This window comes from Lepidochelys kempii, chromosome 6 (genome assembly GCF_965140265.1).
Source record: "Lepidochelys kempii isolate rLepKem1 chromosome 6, rLepKem1.hap2, whole genome shotgun sequence".
NCBI lineage: Eukaryota > Metazoa > Chordata > Testudines > Cheloniidae > Lepidochelys > Lepidochelys kempii.
Window position 1 is genome coordinate 103,255,764 of NC_133261.1, and position 16,255 is coordinate 103,272,018.

Genomic DNA, 16,255 nt, shown 5'->3' on the forward strand with positions numbered 1-16,255 from the left:
TGCTAAATACATTACAAGAACAAAGTTTCTTTCATGTAATTTTTCAAGTAAAAAAATAATCTCTGGATGCATATTAAAAGTGACAGTTGTTGCAAAAGGTTTATTAAAAATAAAGAAGGTAAACAAAAAGCTTAAAATTTACTAGGGCTGTCAATTAATCACAGTTAATTCACGTGATTAACTCAAAAAAATTAATCGTGATTAATTTCACTGTTAAACAATAGAATACCAATTGAAATTTATTCAATATTTTGGATGTTCCATAACTGCACTCAAAAACAAAACAAATCTAAAACTTCAGAACCTACAAGTCCACTCAGTCCTACTTCTTGGTCAGCCAATCGTTAAGGCAAACAAGTCTGTTTACGTTTACAGGAGATAATGCTGCCCTCTTCTTATTTACAATGTCAACAGAAAGCGAGAACAGACATTTGCATGGCACTTTTGTAGCCGACATTGCAAGGTATTTACGTGCCGGATATGCTAAACATTCGTATGCCCCTTCATGCTTCAGCCACCATTCCAAAGGACATGCTTCCATGCTGATGATGCTCGTTAAAAAAATGTGTTAAATTAAATTTGTGACTGAACTCCTTGGGGGAGAATCGTATATCCCCTGCTCTATTTTACTCACATTCTGCCATATATTTCATGTTATAGCAGTCTCGGATAATGACTCAGCATGTTGTTTGTTTTAAGAACACTTTCACTGCAGATTTGACAAAACGCAATGAAGGTACCAATGTGAGATTTCTAAAAATAGCTACAGCACTCGACCCAAAGCTTAAGAATCTGAAGTACCTTCCAAAATCTGAGCAGAACAAGGTGTGTATTATGCTTTCAGAAGTCTTAAAAGAGCAACACTGATGCGGAAACTACAGAACCCGAACCACCAAAAAAAGAAAATCAACCTTCTGCTAGTGGCATCTGACACAGATAATGAAAATGAACATGCATCAGCCCACACTGCTTTGGATGGTTATCGAGCAGAACCCTTCATCAGCATGGACACATATCCTCTGGAATGGTGGCTGAAGCATGAAGGGACACAAGAATCTTCAGTGCATCTGGCTACAACAGTGTCCTGAGAATGTCTGTTCTCACTTTCAGGTGACATTGTAAACAAGAAGGGGGTAGCATTACCTCCTGCAAATGTAAACAAAGTTGTTTGTCTGAGCGACTGGCTGAACAAGAAGTAGGATTGACTGGACTTGCAGGTTCCAAAATTTTACATTGTTTTATTTTTTAATGCAGTTTTTTTTGTACATAATTCTACATTTGTAAGTTCAACTTTCATGATAAAGAGATTGCACTACAGCACTTGTATTAAGTAAATTGAAAAATACTATTGCTTTTGTTTTTACAGTGCAAATACTTTTAATCAAAAATAAATAAAGCGAGCTTTGTACACTTTATATTCTGCGTTGTAATTGAAATCAATTAGCTACATGTAGAAAACATCCAAAAATATTTAAATAAATGGTATTCTATTATTATTTAAGAGTGTGATTAATTTTTTTAATTGCTTGACAGCCTTAAAATTTACACATCAATTGGTGCACCTGGCAGGGTAGAAAAGTTACAGGATTGGGGTGTTTTAAACAAAAAGTAAGTACTTAACAATGTGCCCTGGCCCCATTCGACTGCTGATAGTCATGTTCCTTAACATTAAGTGTAAGTGTTTGCAGAATTGGGGTCCAAGAAGGCTATGCAAATGAGGAGATATGGTCACCTTTCCACATATGAAAGATTAATAGATAAAATAGGGTAAGCTGTAGATTATATAATTGTGTTGTGATTAATAATATTATTGTAAATAGTACTGTGATGGGTACGAGAGAGAACCTTCCAACCATAGATTTTTGTTTGTTTGTTTGTTTTTAAAAGGAAAGGTTCTGGAAAACTATTTCAAATGCACATTTGTCAAAAATGCAAACTCATAGAGTAGGATTTAGTCACTAATAGAGACAGAAATATGAATCTTCTAAAAAAGCTTCAGAAGACCTCCTACTTACATCATCATTCTGTTGAGCTTCCTGCATAACAAACTCTCGTACCATGGATGGATTGTACTCAACCAAATATGAGAATATATCAGTAGCTGCACTTCGCACTTGTGCATCATCCATACCCTGGAAAGTCAAGTAAAACTGTTTAAGTACTTTAAAAAACAAAAATCCTTGTACTTGAAAGGCATGACAGTAGTATTTTAAATGAACAGAAGCAATTTCAGAAATCATAGTTCTGTCTGAATTTTTTATTGTTAACTATTACTGTTACAAATAATAACTAAAGTCACTATAAATAAGAGATGAGACCTTCCCCCCGTTTTTTTCTTGTTTAATTGATAGCTTTGTATGAAATCAGTTTAACAGTTTCCCTGATTTATTGGTTATAGCCCTGTTTTAGTCTGAACATAGAAACAGACCAGAAAAAGGAATAAAGATTGGAAAAAATTGCAAATTCACAAAAACTGCTAGGTGGACTTAGTGATGTAATACCTAAAACTACTTTAAAGTTGTTTTGTTTGTTTGTTTGTTTTTTTAAAGTGGACTGAATTTCAAGATGACAGTATCCCTTTCAGACAAAACAAATCCCTAAGTACTTCAGAAAGCCATAACACTGCAGTGTTGTTGTAACTACTTGTTAAATAATTACCTTTCTGAAATGAAAAAAATTAACTGTTACAACAAATATTTACAAAGAGTCATTTCAGAAAAATACATATTGCATTAACTTACTAGGATGACTTCTAGTGCTGGCAGTATACCCATATTAGACAATGTTTTGAAAAAAGCATCTCTGTTTTGAGGTTGTAATGTTTGAGAAAATGCACAGAACTCTTTCAGAAAGTTTACCTAAAATGTAGAAAATACGTTCGTGATTAACAAAATTCAGACAATGAATAGTCACTTCATGTATATTTTACAAATGCTTACCAATTCTTGTCTTTTCTCCTCATCTGTGGCTTCATCTGTTAACTGTGCAAACAATTCTGTCAGAAATTTTTCATCTTCCTACAAAAGTAAGATAATGCCATGTGTTTATTTGGCAATACTGAAACTAACCCTCAGAATATTAACTCCCCAAAGCCATACCTCCAAGCATTTTATACCACTGTGAATGCACAGAATTTATGTCTGGCACAAAATTTTGCATTTTCTGTGCAGAAAAAAATTCTGCCCACGAAGTGCTGCAGTTCCACCTTTCGCCCACCAGAGGATGCTGTGGCGCCAGAACAGATAACAACAGTGGTCAGCTGGCTGTGTTCAGCACAACACCCTGCCCCAAGCCCTTGCACTGCTTCTGAGGGGAGTGGGAAATAAGTTTCTACATTGTAGTTTAAATGGATTACTCAAAGTTCTCTATTGATTTGTCTAGTAAGGAATCTGATTTGTCAAAAAAACACCAAACACTCAGGCAAACTTGATGATATTTTGAAATAAATTACCAAAATAACTGAAACTAGTGTGATTATATTGTATTATTTTGACAAATAAAATATGCATAATTTTGCAGAATTTTAAAATATTGTGCATAGAATTTTTATTTTTTTTGGCACAGAATTCCCCCAAGAGTAATTTTAAAGGGAAAATACATTTGTGTAGGATACTTAATTGTAAGTGTTAATCAACTTTCCACTTAATACATGTAACTGATAGAAGACATTATGATTGGCGTAATCTATATGAGGGCTGAAAGACCGATCAATCAAGGTGACATGTAACTGACTATGTGTCCTTTCCTTGCTGTTATATGCAATTTTCTTTCCTAGGTTCATTCCATTTTCTTTCCAATTGTGTTATATCTTATGTTGTCATCTGTCAGTCTCCTCTTTTCCTTGTCTCTCTCAATCCTCATATCTCCCTATATTATATTATCTGATTATCACCCCATATTCGGTCTCTCCCCTCCCCTCAATAATCATTCTCTGACTCTTTCTCAGTATCACTTTTTTTTTTTTTTATAATGTACCCTTATCAATCACTCTCTTCTATCCACATCATTCATAAACAGGACCTGGAAATTTTACCAGAGATCTTAACAACATAACTATACCCAGCAGCTTAAAAATGATATGACAGGAAAGGAAAATTCCAACACCAAGATGTTGGGAAAGGGGTGAGTGCTGAAAACCAAATGAAAATGATTAGATTCTTATCAGTTCCACTGCCGCTGCTCACAAGATTCTTAATGGCAGCAGTCAAGATTGATTAACGTTCAAGCTGCTGAAGCTTAGCAAAGCTATGAGCAGCGGCAGACACACTAGAGCCATCTGTCTGCAGACTTAAGACGACAGCACTATAATCAGTTAACCTTCCAAACATAAACCAAGTATAATTCTAAGAGCTAAAAATTCTTAAAAAAAAACAATCCCCCGCCCCCAAACAGTAATTGATAGCATTTGCCTGGGAAAGCTTCCTACACGCCACATATAAGCAGCGTTTGAAAAATCTACTCAACACTAAGTTGAAATATACTTAAGACATTATTAATGCAATAAGTGGCCAAGAAACCCAAAACAAAACAGTGACTGAAACCCAGATTTCTTTGGAAGTGTCCTATATACTTAGAGAGTGCCATTTGTCAATCTTGCAATTCTTCGGCTCAGATCAGGATAAGCAATGCCAACCACCTACTCACAACAAAAGGAAATCTAAGAAGCCTCATTTGAAGCTTCTAGAGATCTTCCAAACTGAGCTATAGCTGAAGAGACAAAAAACTTTACTAGTAGCCTGGAGCGAACATTTCAGATTCCAACTTAAGTCATACCCAAGGAAGTCAAGTATGGGGTCTACAATTCAATTTACCGGCTGCCAACTAGACATGGAGCCATTGATCACTACCCGTTAAGCCCAATGATCTAGCCAGCTTTCTATCCAGTCCATTCATCCATCCCATTCTTTGTCCATTCATCCATCCCATACTTCTTTAACTTGCTGGCAAGCCATACATATTTCTGGGTGGCACATTGAACCATACATTATTAATACCACCACCTCAAACTGGAAGAGAGAAGTAGTCTGGTCCATGTATTGCCACTTAAACCAGTAACAAGATCCATGCTTATTCCTGCCATGATAGCAACATATCATAACTGTCATCTAGATGACCTCATAAGGAACATATTTTTTCTCCTTTATTGGGAGTGGGAATGAGTGGATGGTCTATACCACATCTTTTTCATCTCAATTACGATCCCTGGAAGCGAGTATAAAAAGCTAAATTAGTAGAACATTAAAATTACAGGGTTAAAAGCAATAAAAAGTCAGGAAGAGTACAACTTTCAGAAGTGTCTAAGTGACTTTAGCTTCGTACCATTTTCATTGAAAGTTAATGATTTAGGCTCCTAAATCACTTCTGAAAATGAGATCTGGGCCTAAATTGGAGAGGCATTTTGAAAATTTTACCCCAAGTGCTAAAAGTTGTGTATGCAACCATAACTCTATAACCCTCTCTGTATGTATTACAATATAGTACTTTGTGATTGCATACTATATCTACTTCCTAGCAGCTAGGATCATCTGGGCATATCCCACCCAGTCAAATGCCTGCCACTGTGGAGGCCTCAGGCATTGGTGGTATCTTAATCTCTCCTGTTTTCTGCTTGTGGCACAAAGTTTAGTCTCATCAGTACTGGAATGCTTTAGTCTAACCCAAGTAACTGGGTTCAAAATGAAAGTAACTGGGAGAAATGTAATTACCTAGGATATACAAATGGCCAGAGTAGCTCTAATAATGGTACCTTCTGTTCTGAAACTTTATGAAACTGTATTGCAAATATGATATACAATTTTCTCCTCAAACCTCTAATAAACACATAGTGCTTTCTATGGATGAGATTTTTTCCAAAAGCTCTCAGCCCTGGCCTAACCCTACTCCCATATAAGTCATTGTAGAGTTAAGATAGGAATGAGTTCTTTTGAAAAATCCCATCCTATAGTATGCATACAAATCCTGTATCTGACATGTGCACAATAAGCTGCTGTTATTAGAACAGAAGAACTTGCTAGAAAATATAGGCCACCTGTAACTGAAACTCAGTTAGCTTTGTAGTTACAGCTCAGCCTGTTAATGCACTTAACAAAGGCTGTGTTGCTCGCTGAGAAGAACAAGGGTATGCGTTGTTCACAATATTATATTATATATAAATGCACCTTATAGAAAACTGAAATATAAAAGCTAAGTAAAAGAAAAAACAGTTACCTACCTTTCGTAACTGTTATTCGAGATGTGTTGCTCATGTCCATTCCAAGTAGGCGTGTGCATGTGGTACTCGCCGGCTGTGCAGCCCCCTGGAGTGGCGCCTACATGACTGTGCATATAGGTCCCTGACGACCTGCCACCTCTTTGGTTCCTTCTTGATGGATATTCCAACAGAGGGGAGGCAGGTGGGTCTTGGAATGGACATAAGCAACACATTTCAAAGAACAACAGTTATGAAAAGTAGTTAAACTCTTTTTTCTTCAAGTGATTGCTCATGTCAACTCCAAGTAGGTAACCCCCAAGCAGTCCCTTGGAGGAGGGGTCAGAGATCACCAAGCTGTAGACTGGAGCACTGCTCTGCCAAACGCAGTATTGTTTCTAGCCTGCTGATGACGTAAACGTATGCATAGATTAACACATGGCCACCCTGCACATGTCCTGGATGGGGACCTGCGCCAGGTAAACTGCAGATGAAGCTTAGGCTCTTGTGGAGTGCACTGTTGGTGGTGGAGCTGGAATCTTTGCCAGGTTGTAGCATGTCCTGATACAGGCCGTGATCCAAGAAGAGATTTCTTGGGATGAGATCGACAGACCTTTCATTCTTTCAGCAATGGCAATGATGAGTTGTGTTGACTTCCTAAACGGCTTTGTTTGCTCAATGTAAAAAACCAGAGCCCGTCTAACATCTAGGGAATGGAGTGCTTTCCCCGTCATTAGCGTGTGGCTTTGGGAAGAACACTGGCAAAAAGATACCCTAACTTGCATGAAACTGGCAAACAACTTGAGGGAGAAAGGCCAAGTGTGGCTGCCATTGTACTTTGACCTTATTAAAAAAAAAAAAAAAAAAAACTATACAAGAGGGCTCAGACACTCTTCTGACAGACGTTATAGCCACTAGAAACGCTCCTTTCCAAGAGAAGTAAAGCAACAAACAAGTTGCTAGAGGTTTGAAAGGGGGCCCCATGAGCCTTGAGGGCGCTAGGTTAAGGTCCCATGGGGGACGACGACCAGCTGCTACACCTGGGGGTTCAGTCTGTTTAGCCCTTTAAGGAAATGACCAACCATGGAGTTAGCAAATACTGACTGCACCGCTGCGCCCAGGTGGAAAGCAGAAGTAGCTGCCAGGTGCACCTTAACTGACAAGACTGTCAGCCCTTACTGCTTTAGTAGTCCAGTATAAAGGGAATTGAGGACTTAAGCAGAGGGGTGCCCTTCTGTGAGGACCAAACAGGGAACATTTTCCACTTGGCTAGATAAGTGGCACGAGTGGAGGGCTTTCTACTGCCGAGAAGAACCTCCCTAACTGAATCAGAGCACTGGAGCTTTAATGGGTTTAGCCATGGATTTTCCACGCGGTGAGGTGGAGACACTCCAGATTGGGGTGCTGAAAACGGCTGTGGTCCTGCGTGATGAGGTCTAGAATCATGGGAGTGTCCATCAAGAGGTTCAACAACATGGTGAACCTGTATTGGCGGGGCCACACTGACGCTATGAGAATCAGTGAAGCCTTGTCCTGCTGGATCTTGAGAAGGATCTTGTGAGGAGTGGAAATGGCGGGAATGCGTTCAGCAGGAGCCCTGTCCACGAGACGAGAAAGGCATCCGCAATCAAGCTGGGGCTGTGATTCAGGAACAATTTCCTGTTGCCTCCTGTCGTGAACATGTCTACCTGGGGAGATCCCTACCTCAAGAAGATATAGCTGATGACATCCGGTTGGAGAGACCATTTGTGGCCATGGAAAGATCTGCTGAGGTGATCGGCCAGCTCATTTTGTGTGCCTGGTAGATCCGATGCCTCCAACTGTATCGAATGGGCGATGCAAAAGTTCCACAACCTACGGGCTTCCTGGCACTGGGAAGAGGAGCGAGCACCACCCTGTTTGTTTATATAGAACATCGCTGTGGTATTGTCCGTCAACATCAATATACATTTGCTCTGAAGATGGGTCTGAAATGTCTGGCAACCTAGGCCACCCATAGCTCCCGGACATTGATGTGCAGCGATAGTTCTGCCTGGGACCGTAGACCCTGAATCCTGAGGTTGCTCAGGTAAGCTCCCCACCCAAGCGCTGATGCATTTGTAACTAGCGACAGCTGAGGTTTGGAAAAGGGTAGTCCCGCACAAACTGTCTGTGGATCGAGCCACCACCGGAGGGATTCGAGAGCCCGAGGAAAAAGTGTGACCAAACTGTCCAAATGGTCCCAGTGTGGTCTGTACACCTGGGCCAGCCACGCCTGGAGGGGATGAAGGAGCAGAGTTGCATGCTGCACAACAAGTGCATGTTACCATATGCCCGAGTAATTTTAGGCAGTTTCTGACTGTCATGGTGGGAAACCAGTGGAAACCTTGTATGACGGTGCTCATGGCTAAAAAACAAGATTTGGGCAGAAACGCCCTGGCCTAGGCTGAGTCCAGGAGGGCCCTGATGAATTATATTTGAGTGGGAACCAGAGCAGACTTCACCATGTTGAGACTGAGGAACGTCATACGTACCAGGTTCACATTGTCCTCCACCTGAGCTTGGGACTGGCCCTTGATGAGCCAGTCTAGGTACGGGAAGATTTGCACTTGACGCTTTCAAAGGAAAGCCACCACAACTGCCATGCACTTGGTGAACACCCAGGGGGCCACTGATAGGCCAAAGGGGAGGACCTTGAACTGCTTACCTGAGGGCTGCTTAGCCAAGCCCTGCCCTTGGCCAGAGGAGGACTGAGATGGGTGCCTCCTATTGCTTCTACCCCCCGCTTCCTATAGAAGTCCTGTCTAGGAGGGACAAGGTAGAAACGTTGGGCGACCTGGGGCTTGAATGTCTTTCTTTGTGGGGCTGGTGTATGCAGTCTGAAAGACTTGAGGGTCGCCCCGCAAGTCCCTAAGGCTATGTAGCCTTGAGTCTGTCTGTTCCGCAAAAAAAATCCAGAGCAATCAAAGGGCAGGTCCTGAATTGTATTCTGCACCTCGTGCGGGAGCCCTGAGACCTGTAGCCAAGAGTGTATCATGGCTATGGCCTTGGCTCTGATGCGGGTGGCCTAGGTCCTGGCCACCATCTTTCCCTCCTCCAGAACCGCTCCAAACCCCAAAAGGGAGTCCCGCTGGAAGCAATTCCTGGAGTTTGGCCAGAGAGCTCCAAGAATTATAAGCATAGCTGCTCAGTACCTCTTGCTGGTTTGCTATGCGAAGCTGGAGCCCCCCAGTGGAGTAGACTTTCCAACCGAAGAGGTCCTTGGATTTGGGGGTAGGCTCCAGTTGCCCCGGCGCTCTTTGTGGTTTACTGCCTCCACCACCAGAGGCCCGGACTGGGGGTGGGTGAAGAAGTGCTCATACCCCTGAAAAAGCACAAAGTACTTGTGCTCTATGCCCTTGGCTGTCAGCAGGATAGAGACAGGCGTGTGCCACAGCGCCTTGGTGGTATTTTGTATAGTTTTGATGAGGGGCAGAGCCACCCTCAAGGTCCCTTATGGGGCCAGAATATCCACCATGGGATCTGTGTCCTCAGAGACCACTTCTGCCTGCAAGCTCTGGGCCACCCTCCTGAACAGGTCTTGATGAGCTCTGGTGTCCATAGTGGGCAAAGTGGTGGATGTGCCTGCTACTGCCTCATCTGGGGAGGACGAAGATGACGCCCTCGGAGGTACTGGGTCCTCTTGCCCCTCTGGCTCACGGGGATCCTCTTGCACCACTGGAGAGAAGCAGGAAGTGGCAGTAGCACTCAATGCCACAGCCACTTCGGTGCCAGTGCTGACGTTCTCATCAGCCTGTACTTGAGCATTCCTACCCTTTGAGCATCCCTATCCCTACCACGCCTACAGATGTGGAAGGAGGATCCGGGGAACTACAGGCCAGTCAGCCTCACCTCAGTCCCTGGAAAAATCATGGAGCAGGTCCTCAAGGAAACAATTCTGAACCACTTCAAAGAGAGGGAAGTGATCAGGAACAGTCAGCATAGATTCACCAAGGGCAAGTCATGCCTGACTAATTTAATTGCCTTCTGTGATGAGATAACTGGCTCTGTGGATTGAGGGGAAAGCAGTGGATATGTTATTCCTTGACTTTAGCAAAGCTTTTGATACGGTCTGCCACGGTATTCTTGCCAGCAAATTAAAGAAATATGGGCTGGATGAATGGACTATAAGGTGGATAGAAAGCTGGCTAGATCATTGGGCTCAATGGGTAGTGATCAATGGCTCCATGTCTAGTTGGCAGCCAGTATCAAGCGAAGTGCCCCAAGGGTCGGTCCTGGGGCCGGTTTTATTCAATATCTTCATTAATAATCAGGAGGATGGCGTGGACTGCACCCTCAGCAAGTTTGCAGATGACACTAAACTGGGAGGAGTAGTAGATATGCTGGAGGGTAGGGATAGGATACAGAGGAACCTAGACAAATTAGAGGACTGGGCTAAAAGAAATCTGATGAGGTTCAACAAGGACAAGTGCAGAGTCCTGCACTTAGGATGGAAGAATCCCATGCACCACTACAGACTAGGGACCAAATGGCTAGGCAGCAGTTCTGTAGAAAAGGACTTAGGGTTTACAGTGGACAAGAAGCTGGATATGAGTCAACAGTGTGCCCTTGTTGCCAAGAAGGCTAACAGCATTTTGGGCTGTATAAGTAGGGGCATTGCCAGCAGACTGAGGGACGTGATCGTTCCCCTCTATTCGACATTGGTCAGGCCTCATCTGGAGTTCTGTGTCCAGTTTTGGGCCCCACACTACAAGAAGGATGTGGAAAAATTGGAAAGCGTAAAGCAGAGGGCAACAAAAATTATTAGGGGACTGGAACACATGATTTATGAGGAGAGGCTGAGGGAACTGGGATTGTTTAGTCTGCGGAAGAGAAGGATGAGGGGGGATTTGATAGCTGCTTTCAACTACCTGAAAGGGGGTTCCAAAGAGGATGGATATAGACTGTTCTCAGTGGTGGCAGATGACAGAACAAGGAGTAATGGCCTCAAGTTGCAGTGGGGGAGGTTTAAGGTTGGATATTAGGAAATACTTTTTCACTAGGAGGATGGTGAAGCTCTGGAATGGGTTATCTAGGGAGGTAGCGGAATCACCTTCCTTTGAGGTTTTTAAGGTCAGGCTTGACAAAGTGGGATGATTTAGTTGGGGATTGGTCCTGCTTTGAGCAGGGGGTTGGACTAGATGACCTCCTGAGGTCCCTTCCAACCCTGATATTCTATGATTCTATGTGGCCAATGGAGGGATTCACACCTCCAACAAGGATCTGGAACTCAGACCCTGAACTTGGTGATAGGTCCATGGTGTCCAAAAGTGCCACTGCATCGGTCTTTGCCACTGTGGAGGCCAGGACGCTACAGGCACCGGCTGCCCCTTGTCTTGTCCAGAACGGTGCTGGGAGCAGAGCTGGCTCCACCTGGAAGCTTAGGAGTCTGCCTCGGATTCTGAGGAGAAGTCCGAATCTGACCAGGGCAATGGAAATTGAGATGGTGCTGGGGATCGGTGCCATGGCAAAGGCAATCGGCGCTACATCATAGTGGACTCACCCCATGTTGAATCAGCGTTGGTGCTGACGATGTTGCCAGTGCCGCACCCGGATTCTGAGCTGGTGCACCTGCTGGTGGAGTGGGGTAACTGCGCCGTCATGGTAATCAGGCCATCTTGAAATGTGTCCAGATTGGAGGGAGCATCCAAGTCATCCTCCAAATCTTCCTGCACTGGGGAGTCCACCATGGCTGGACTCAACGGACCTCCCCGAGAGGCCAGAGTCGACGGTGCCAGTCTAGGCGAGCCCAAGACTGGGTGTCCCGATGCGGGACACACCCCACTCGTGCTCGCCTGCTCCACTACCCTAGCAGGGAAGCGCCCTGTCAGTTATCTTCTTCTTGTGTGGCGACTGCGACTGGTGCCTTGCATTACAGCGAGTCCTTGGCGTCGGTGAATGTTGGTGCCGGGACACCTTGGCAGGGTCCTTTCTTGGTGCTGAGGCTTTCCAAACCGAGGCCGGCGCACTGAAGCACCTGGCACCGGGTCAGACGCTGCCCAAGGTGGTTGGGGTTGAAGAGCTGACTCCATCAGAAGGAGCTTTAAGCAGAAGTCCCGCTCCATCTTAGTTCTGGGCTTAAACCCCTTACAGGTTTTATACCTGTTGGACTCTCCAAGACACTTCAGACAGGAGTTGTGAGTCTCCCCCTTTGGCATAGGCTTCAGGCTGGACCTGCACGGCTTAAAACCTTGAGACAGAGGAATGCCCTGTATTAGGATATAGATATTCAGGCCTGCCTGTAAAGGCCTATACTTTAAGAATTTAGGTATATGTTTATCATTTAGCTAGTAATAGAGGTATACAAGAAAGAATCTGTTTAAGGGCCTTCTCTCACTGTGACAGTCTGAGGCCCTGTTCTTAGGCCAATGCCTTTCGCTAAGCAGCAGAGGCAGCCATAAGCTGGGAAGCGTACGGTCACATCCTCACATTCCAAACTAGTTAATATGGGGCTGTTAGCAAGGTGATCTGATCTATCACCTCCAGAGAAAAGGAAGAGCCTAGAAGATGTAAAAGGAAATTTAGTTTGATAGTTTTCTGGCTGGTAAGAACTCACTTATCAATAGACACAGCTGGGAAACCCTTATGTCTTTATAGATGTAGTTGTGAAATCCTCACTTCTGTATTATTTTGTCATTTTTGTTCCCACTTTGCTATTGTTTATTTGCATGGTCTCTGTCTGGTTCTGTGATTGTTTCTGATAATTCATTTTGCTGGGTGTAAACTAATTAAGGTGGTGGGATATAATTGGCTAGCTAATCATGTTACAATATGTTAGGATTGGTTAGGTAAATTTTTGTAGAAGGATTGGTTAAGGTATCGCTAAGAATATTACTATATAAATTAGGGGCAAACAGGAAGTAAGTTGGGATTCGAAAATAAGGAAAAAGGAACTTGGATTTAAACTTGCTGGAAGTTCACCCCAATAAACATTGAATTGTTTGCACCTTCAGACTTCGGGGTATTGTTGCTCTCTGTTCATGCGAGAGGGACCAGGGAAGTGGGAGAGTGAAGGAATAAGCTCTCAAACACCCTGGTCCCTGGGATGGGAACAAAGTGGTGGGTAGGAGGTAACCCCCAACTAAAACTTAACAACAACTACACTGAACCCTAACTATAATTTTATCACTACCTATACTTTAAACTACTTACAGAGAGAGAAGAAAGAAATCACCAGGGAATTGCTTGCTAACACAAGAGAGGAGCTGCTCCAATGACCGTTACTGACAGTAAGAAGGAACTGAAGAGGCGGAGAGTCAGAGGGACCTATATACACGGCCATGTAGGTGCCACTCCAGTGGGCTCCACAGCCGACCTGATGGCTACCGCCAGGGTACTTTCCGACGATCATGCACGTGGTACGCATACACCTACTTGGACCTGACATGAGCAATCACATGAAGAAGAATATACTGAACCATGAAGACAATTAAATGAATGACAGTGAAAATATTCTAATAATAAATATTAGAAGAGTCTACATATGCATCAAAAGCTGTAGAATAAATTGCGCAATACTGTACTTGAAAGAATCATGGACTTCATGATCCAAATTATAAAAATACACAGTACAAAGGAACATAGCTAATGCTGCAGGTTAAAAGTCAGAAAACGTCAAAGCTGAATGCTAGAATTGTACAATCTTAATATATTCCTGATGTAGATTATCATACAGAATTTCTTCAGCTTTTCCAAGACAGAAAATAAGTTAAGCATATGCATAATTCTTTGTGAAGTCAGTTCCTTAGTAAGGTGTGCAATGGGAAGACCCAGGCTGATATACCTTACAAGCTATATAGGTCATAGAGTTTTCAGAGAAAAGGTTCTCTCCTGAAGACCTCCTCTGGCCGGTTCAAGTGTTATAAGCTAAATAGTTTCAGATTATGAAATATCCATGTTCTGTTGCCCATTTATGCAAACCAAACAGAAATTCTAACTCCCATCTTCAAAAAGCCTAAGAAATTCCACATCATAAACTACACTGAGAAACATCAAGATTGTACAATTATAGCACTCAGTGGGACTATGCTGAAAATTAAGCATGTACATTAAGCTTCTGGAAGATTGCAGCAGCTTCTCTTAGCCTTTCGGCATCTTACAAAGTCTGTGCAGAGACTGAGCTAAGGTCTCCCGCAAAGTCCTCACTGTAGCCCACTCTACTTTTCACTACACAGTTAACATTAGAAATGTACTTAAGTGCAGCTCAGACTTCCTTAGCTATATATTTCATGAACTTTAGCAAAAAAACCAAACCAAACCAAACCAAAACCCCTCCCCCCAAACACTCATACAAAATACACTGCATATGCTCCATATGCAGTTTTCAAAGGCATGAACACTTGTCAAATTAAATGCAATTTTCCCTGCTGGAACATTTTAACACACTTCCCAGCTAGGGCTATTTCTGTGAAATAAAATTAATTTTCAACTTCTATCTACTTCACAGCTGTGGAAAACCAGACAAGAATCCCCCCCCCCCCCGCAAAAACAAAAAAAACCCCACAAAACCCTATTCTTCCTGCTTTCTTCATATTCCCTTTTGGTCTGAGATAATTTCTGGAAGATGTCAGCCCAAAAGGTTTCAGAGTAACAGCCGTGTGAGCTGTAGCTCACGAAAGCTCATGCTCAAATAAATTGGTTAGTCTCTAAGGTGCCACAAGTACTCCTTTTCTTTTAGCCCAAAAGGTGAAAGTTTAACAACATTACAAGCAAGTAAGTTCCTAGAACAGAAACAGTGTGTCAGCCTTAAGTATAGTGCTATTGTTGCTGCTCCTGTTGTAATATTGCACCTACTTTACATAACCCTTCCCTCCCACATCAGACACAAGTGATTAGTTTGTAATGTTGATTAAAGTGCCCTCATCTCCTTGATCTTGAGCTATCCTGCTACACAGAGGTCCTTTCATACACTATTGATAAGTAATTTCCCCCTTGAGACACTTCTCCATTATTATTTAGGCACAGCTTTGGTAGTAACAGGAACCCATCATATTTTGTAGATGGCATACACATCCAAACTATTTCATCAGCATGGAAGAAAGAAGAAACTAAGCTCTGATACCACCAATATGCAACACTTGCATACATAATTTCACTGAGTCATTTCCCATTGGAAAACTGCCCCTATTTACTTTAGTGCACCAGATAATTTTCATGGTAAACTGCTCTGTAAAATGCATTTCAAAATGCAAATAAATTAAAGCTGGCATTTCTGAGCCTACTGCTGACAGCATGCATCCTTCTGAGACAGTCAAATTTCAGCTTGAGGCACTCCCTTTGATATTTGGGCAAAATCGCTAAACTTCTCTAACTCAGTTCCCCCCAAATCACCTACAGAGAATATATACTTACATCACAGGGGTGCTGCAAAACAAATTAATATCTGTAAAGCACTTTCAAAATAAAGAGCAGAATATTACTATTACATGTGGATCGGCTAGTAGGATGATGCAATTTGAGAATAAACATACATGTATAGAGTCTTATATTAATTCCATCCTTTTAAAAAGACTGGCTTAAACAAAAATAATTGCTTTGTCTGAAAACTGATCTATGAGTATAATAAAGGAAAATTATAATATAGAAAGGCCATGCACTCAAATTCCAAATAGCAAGGGATAAGACAGCACTAAGTACATAAATTATTACATAACCTATCTGCTCCTCCCCTCCTATTCTATTCTTCAGATCCCTAGAAAACACAAATCATAGACTCAAAGTGAGCCCAACAACATGCTTTATTTTGGCAACATTACAAACATCACAGGAGCTTGCTGGCACACAGAACCGGTCAATAAAGGGGGTCAAGTAAATGGTGTTTACTCACTCTGTGGCACACTTTTGCAAGTTTTTATTTTTTAAACTTTAATAATACAAAGGGATAGGATTGATAGCTTCCAATGAGAGAAGAAATGTATAAAATAATATTTTTAAGTTGCAAAAGAGCGTCACAAAGTAAGCAACACCACTTACTGTCTTCCCCCCATTCCTGAAATTGGTCAGCTCCAGGTTCCAGTGAGTGGTTTTTTGATCTTTGCGATATCACTAGAA

At 42.4% G+C, this 16,255-nt stretch overlaps 1 protein-coding gene across 5 annotated transcripts in view; it reads right to left on the reverse strand.

Annotated features, from left to right (window-relative positions):
• The window catches only part of PPP4R3A (protein phosphatase 4 regulatory subunit 3A), a 72,767-nt gene that overhangs the window by 15,646 nt on the left and 40,866 nt on the right, over positions 1-16,255 (reverse strand). For 2 of the 5 annotated variants that reach the window (XM_073349442.1, XM_073349439.1), the window contains exons 5-7: positions 2,940-3,017; positions 2,742-2,858; positions 2,016-2,132 (exon numbers count right to left, since the gene is read on the reverse strand). In XM_073349442.1, the coding sequence (XP_073205543.1) occupies positions 2,016-2,132; positions 2,742-2,858; positions 2,940-3,017 (312 nt within the window). The remainder of the gene's footprint in view (positions 1-2,015; positions 2,133-2,741; positions 2,859-2,939; positions 3,018-16,255) is intronic. The other 3 variants (XM_073349441.1, XM_073349440.1, XM_073349444.1) reach the window with 3 other exon arrangements.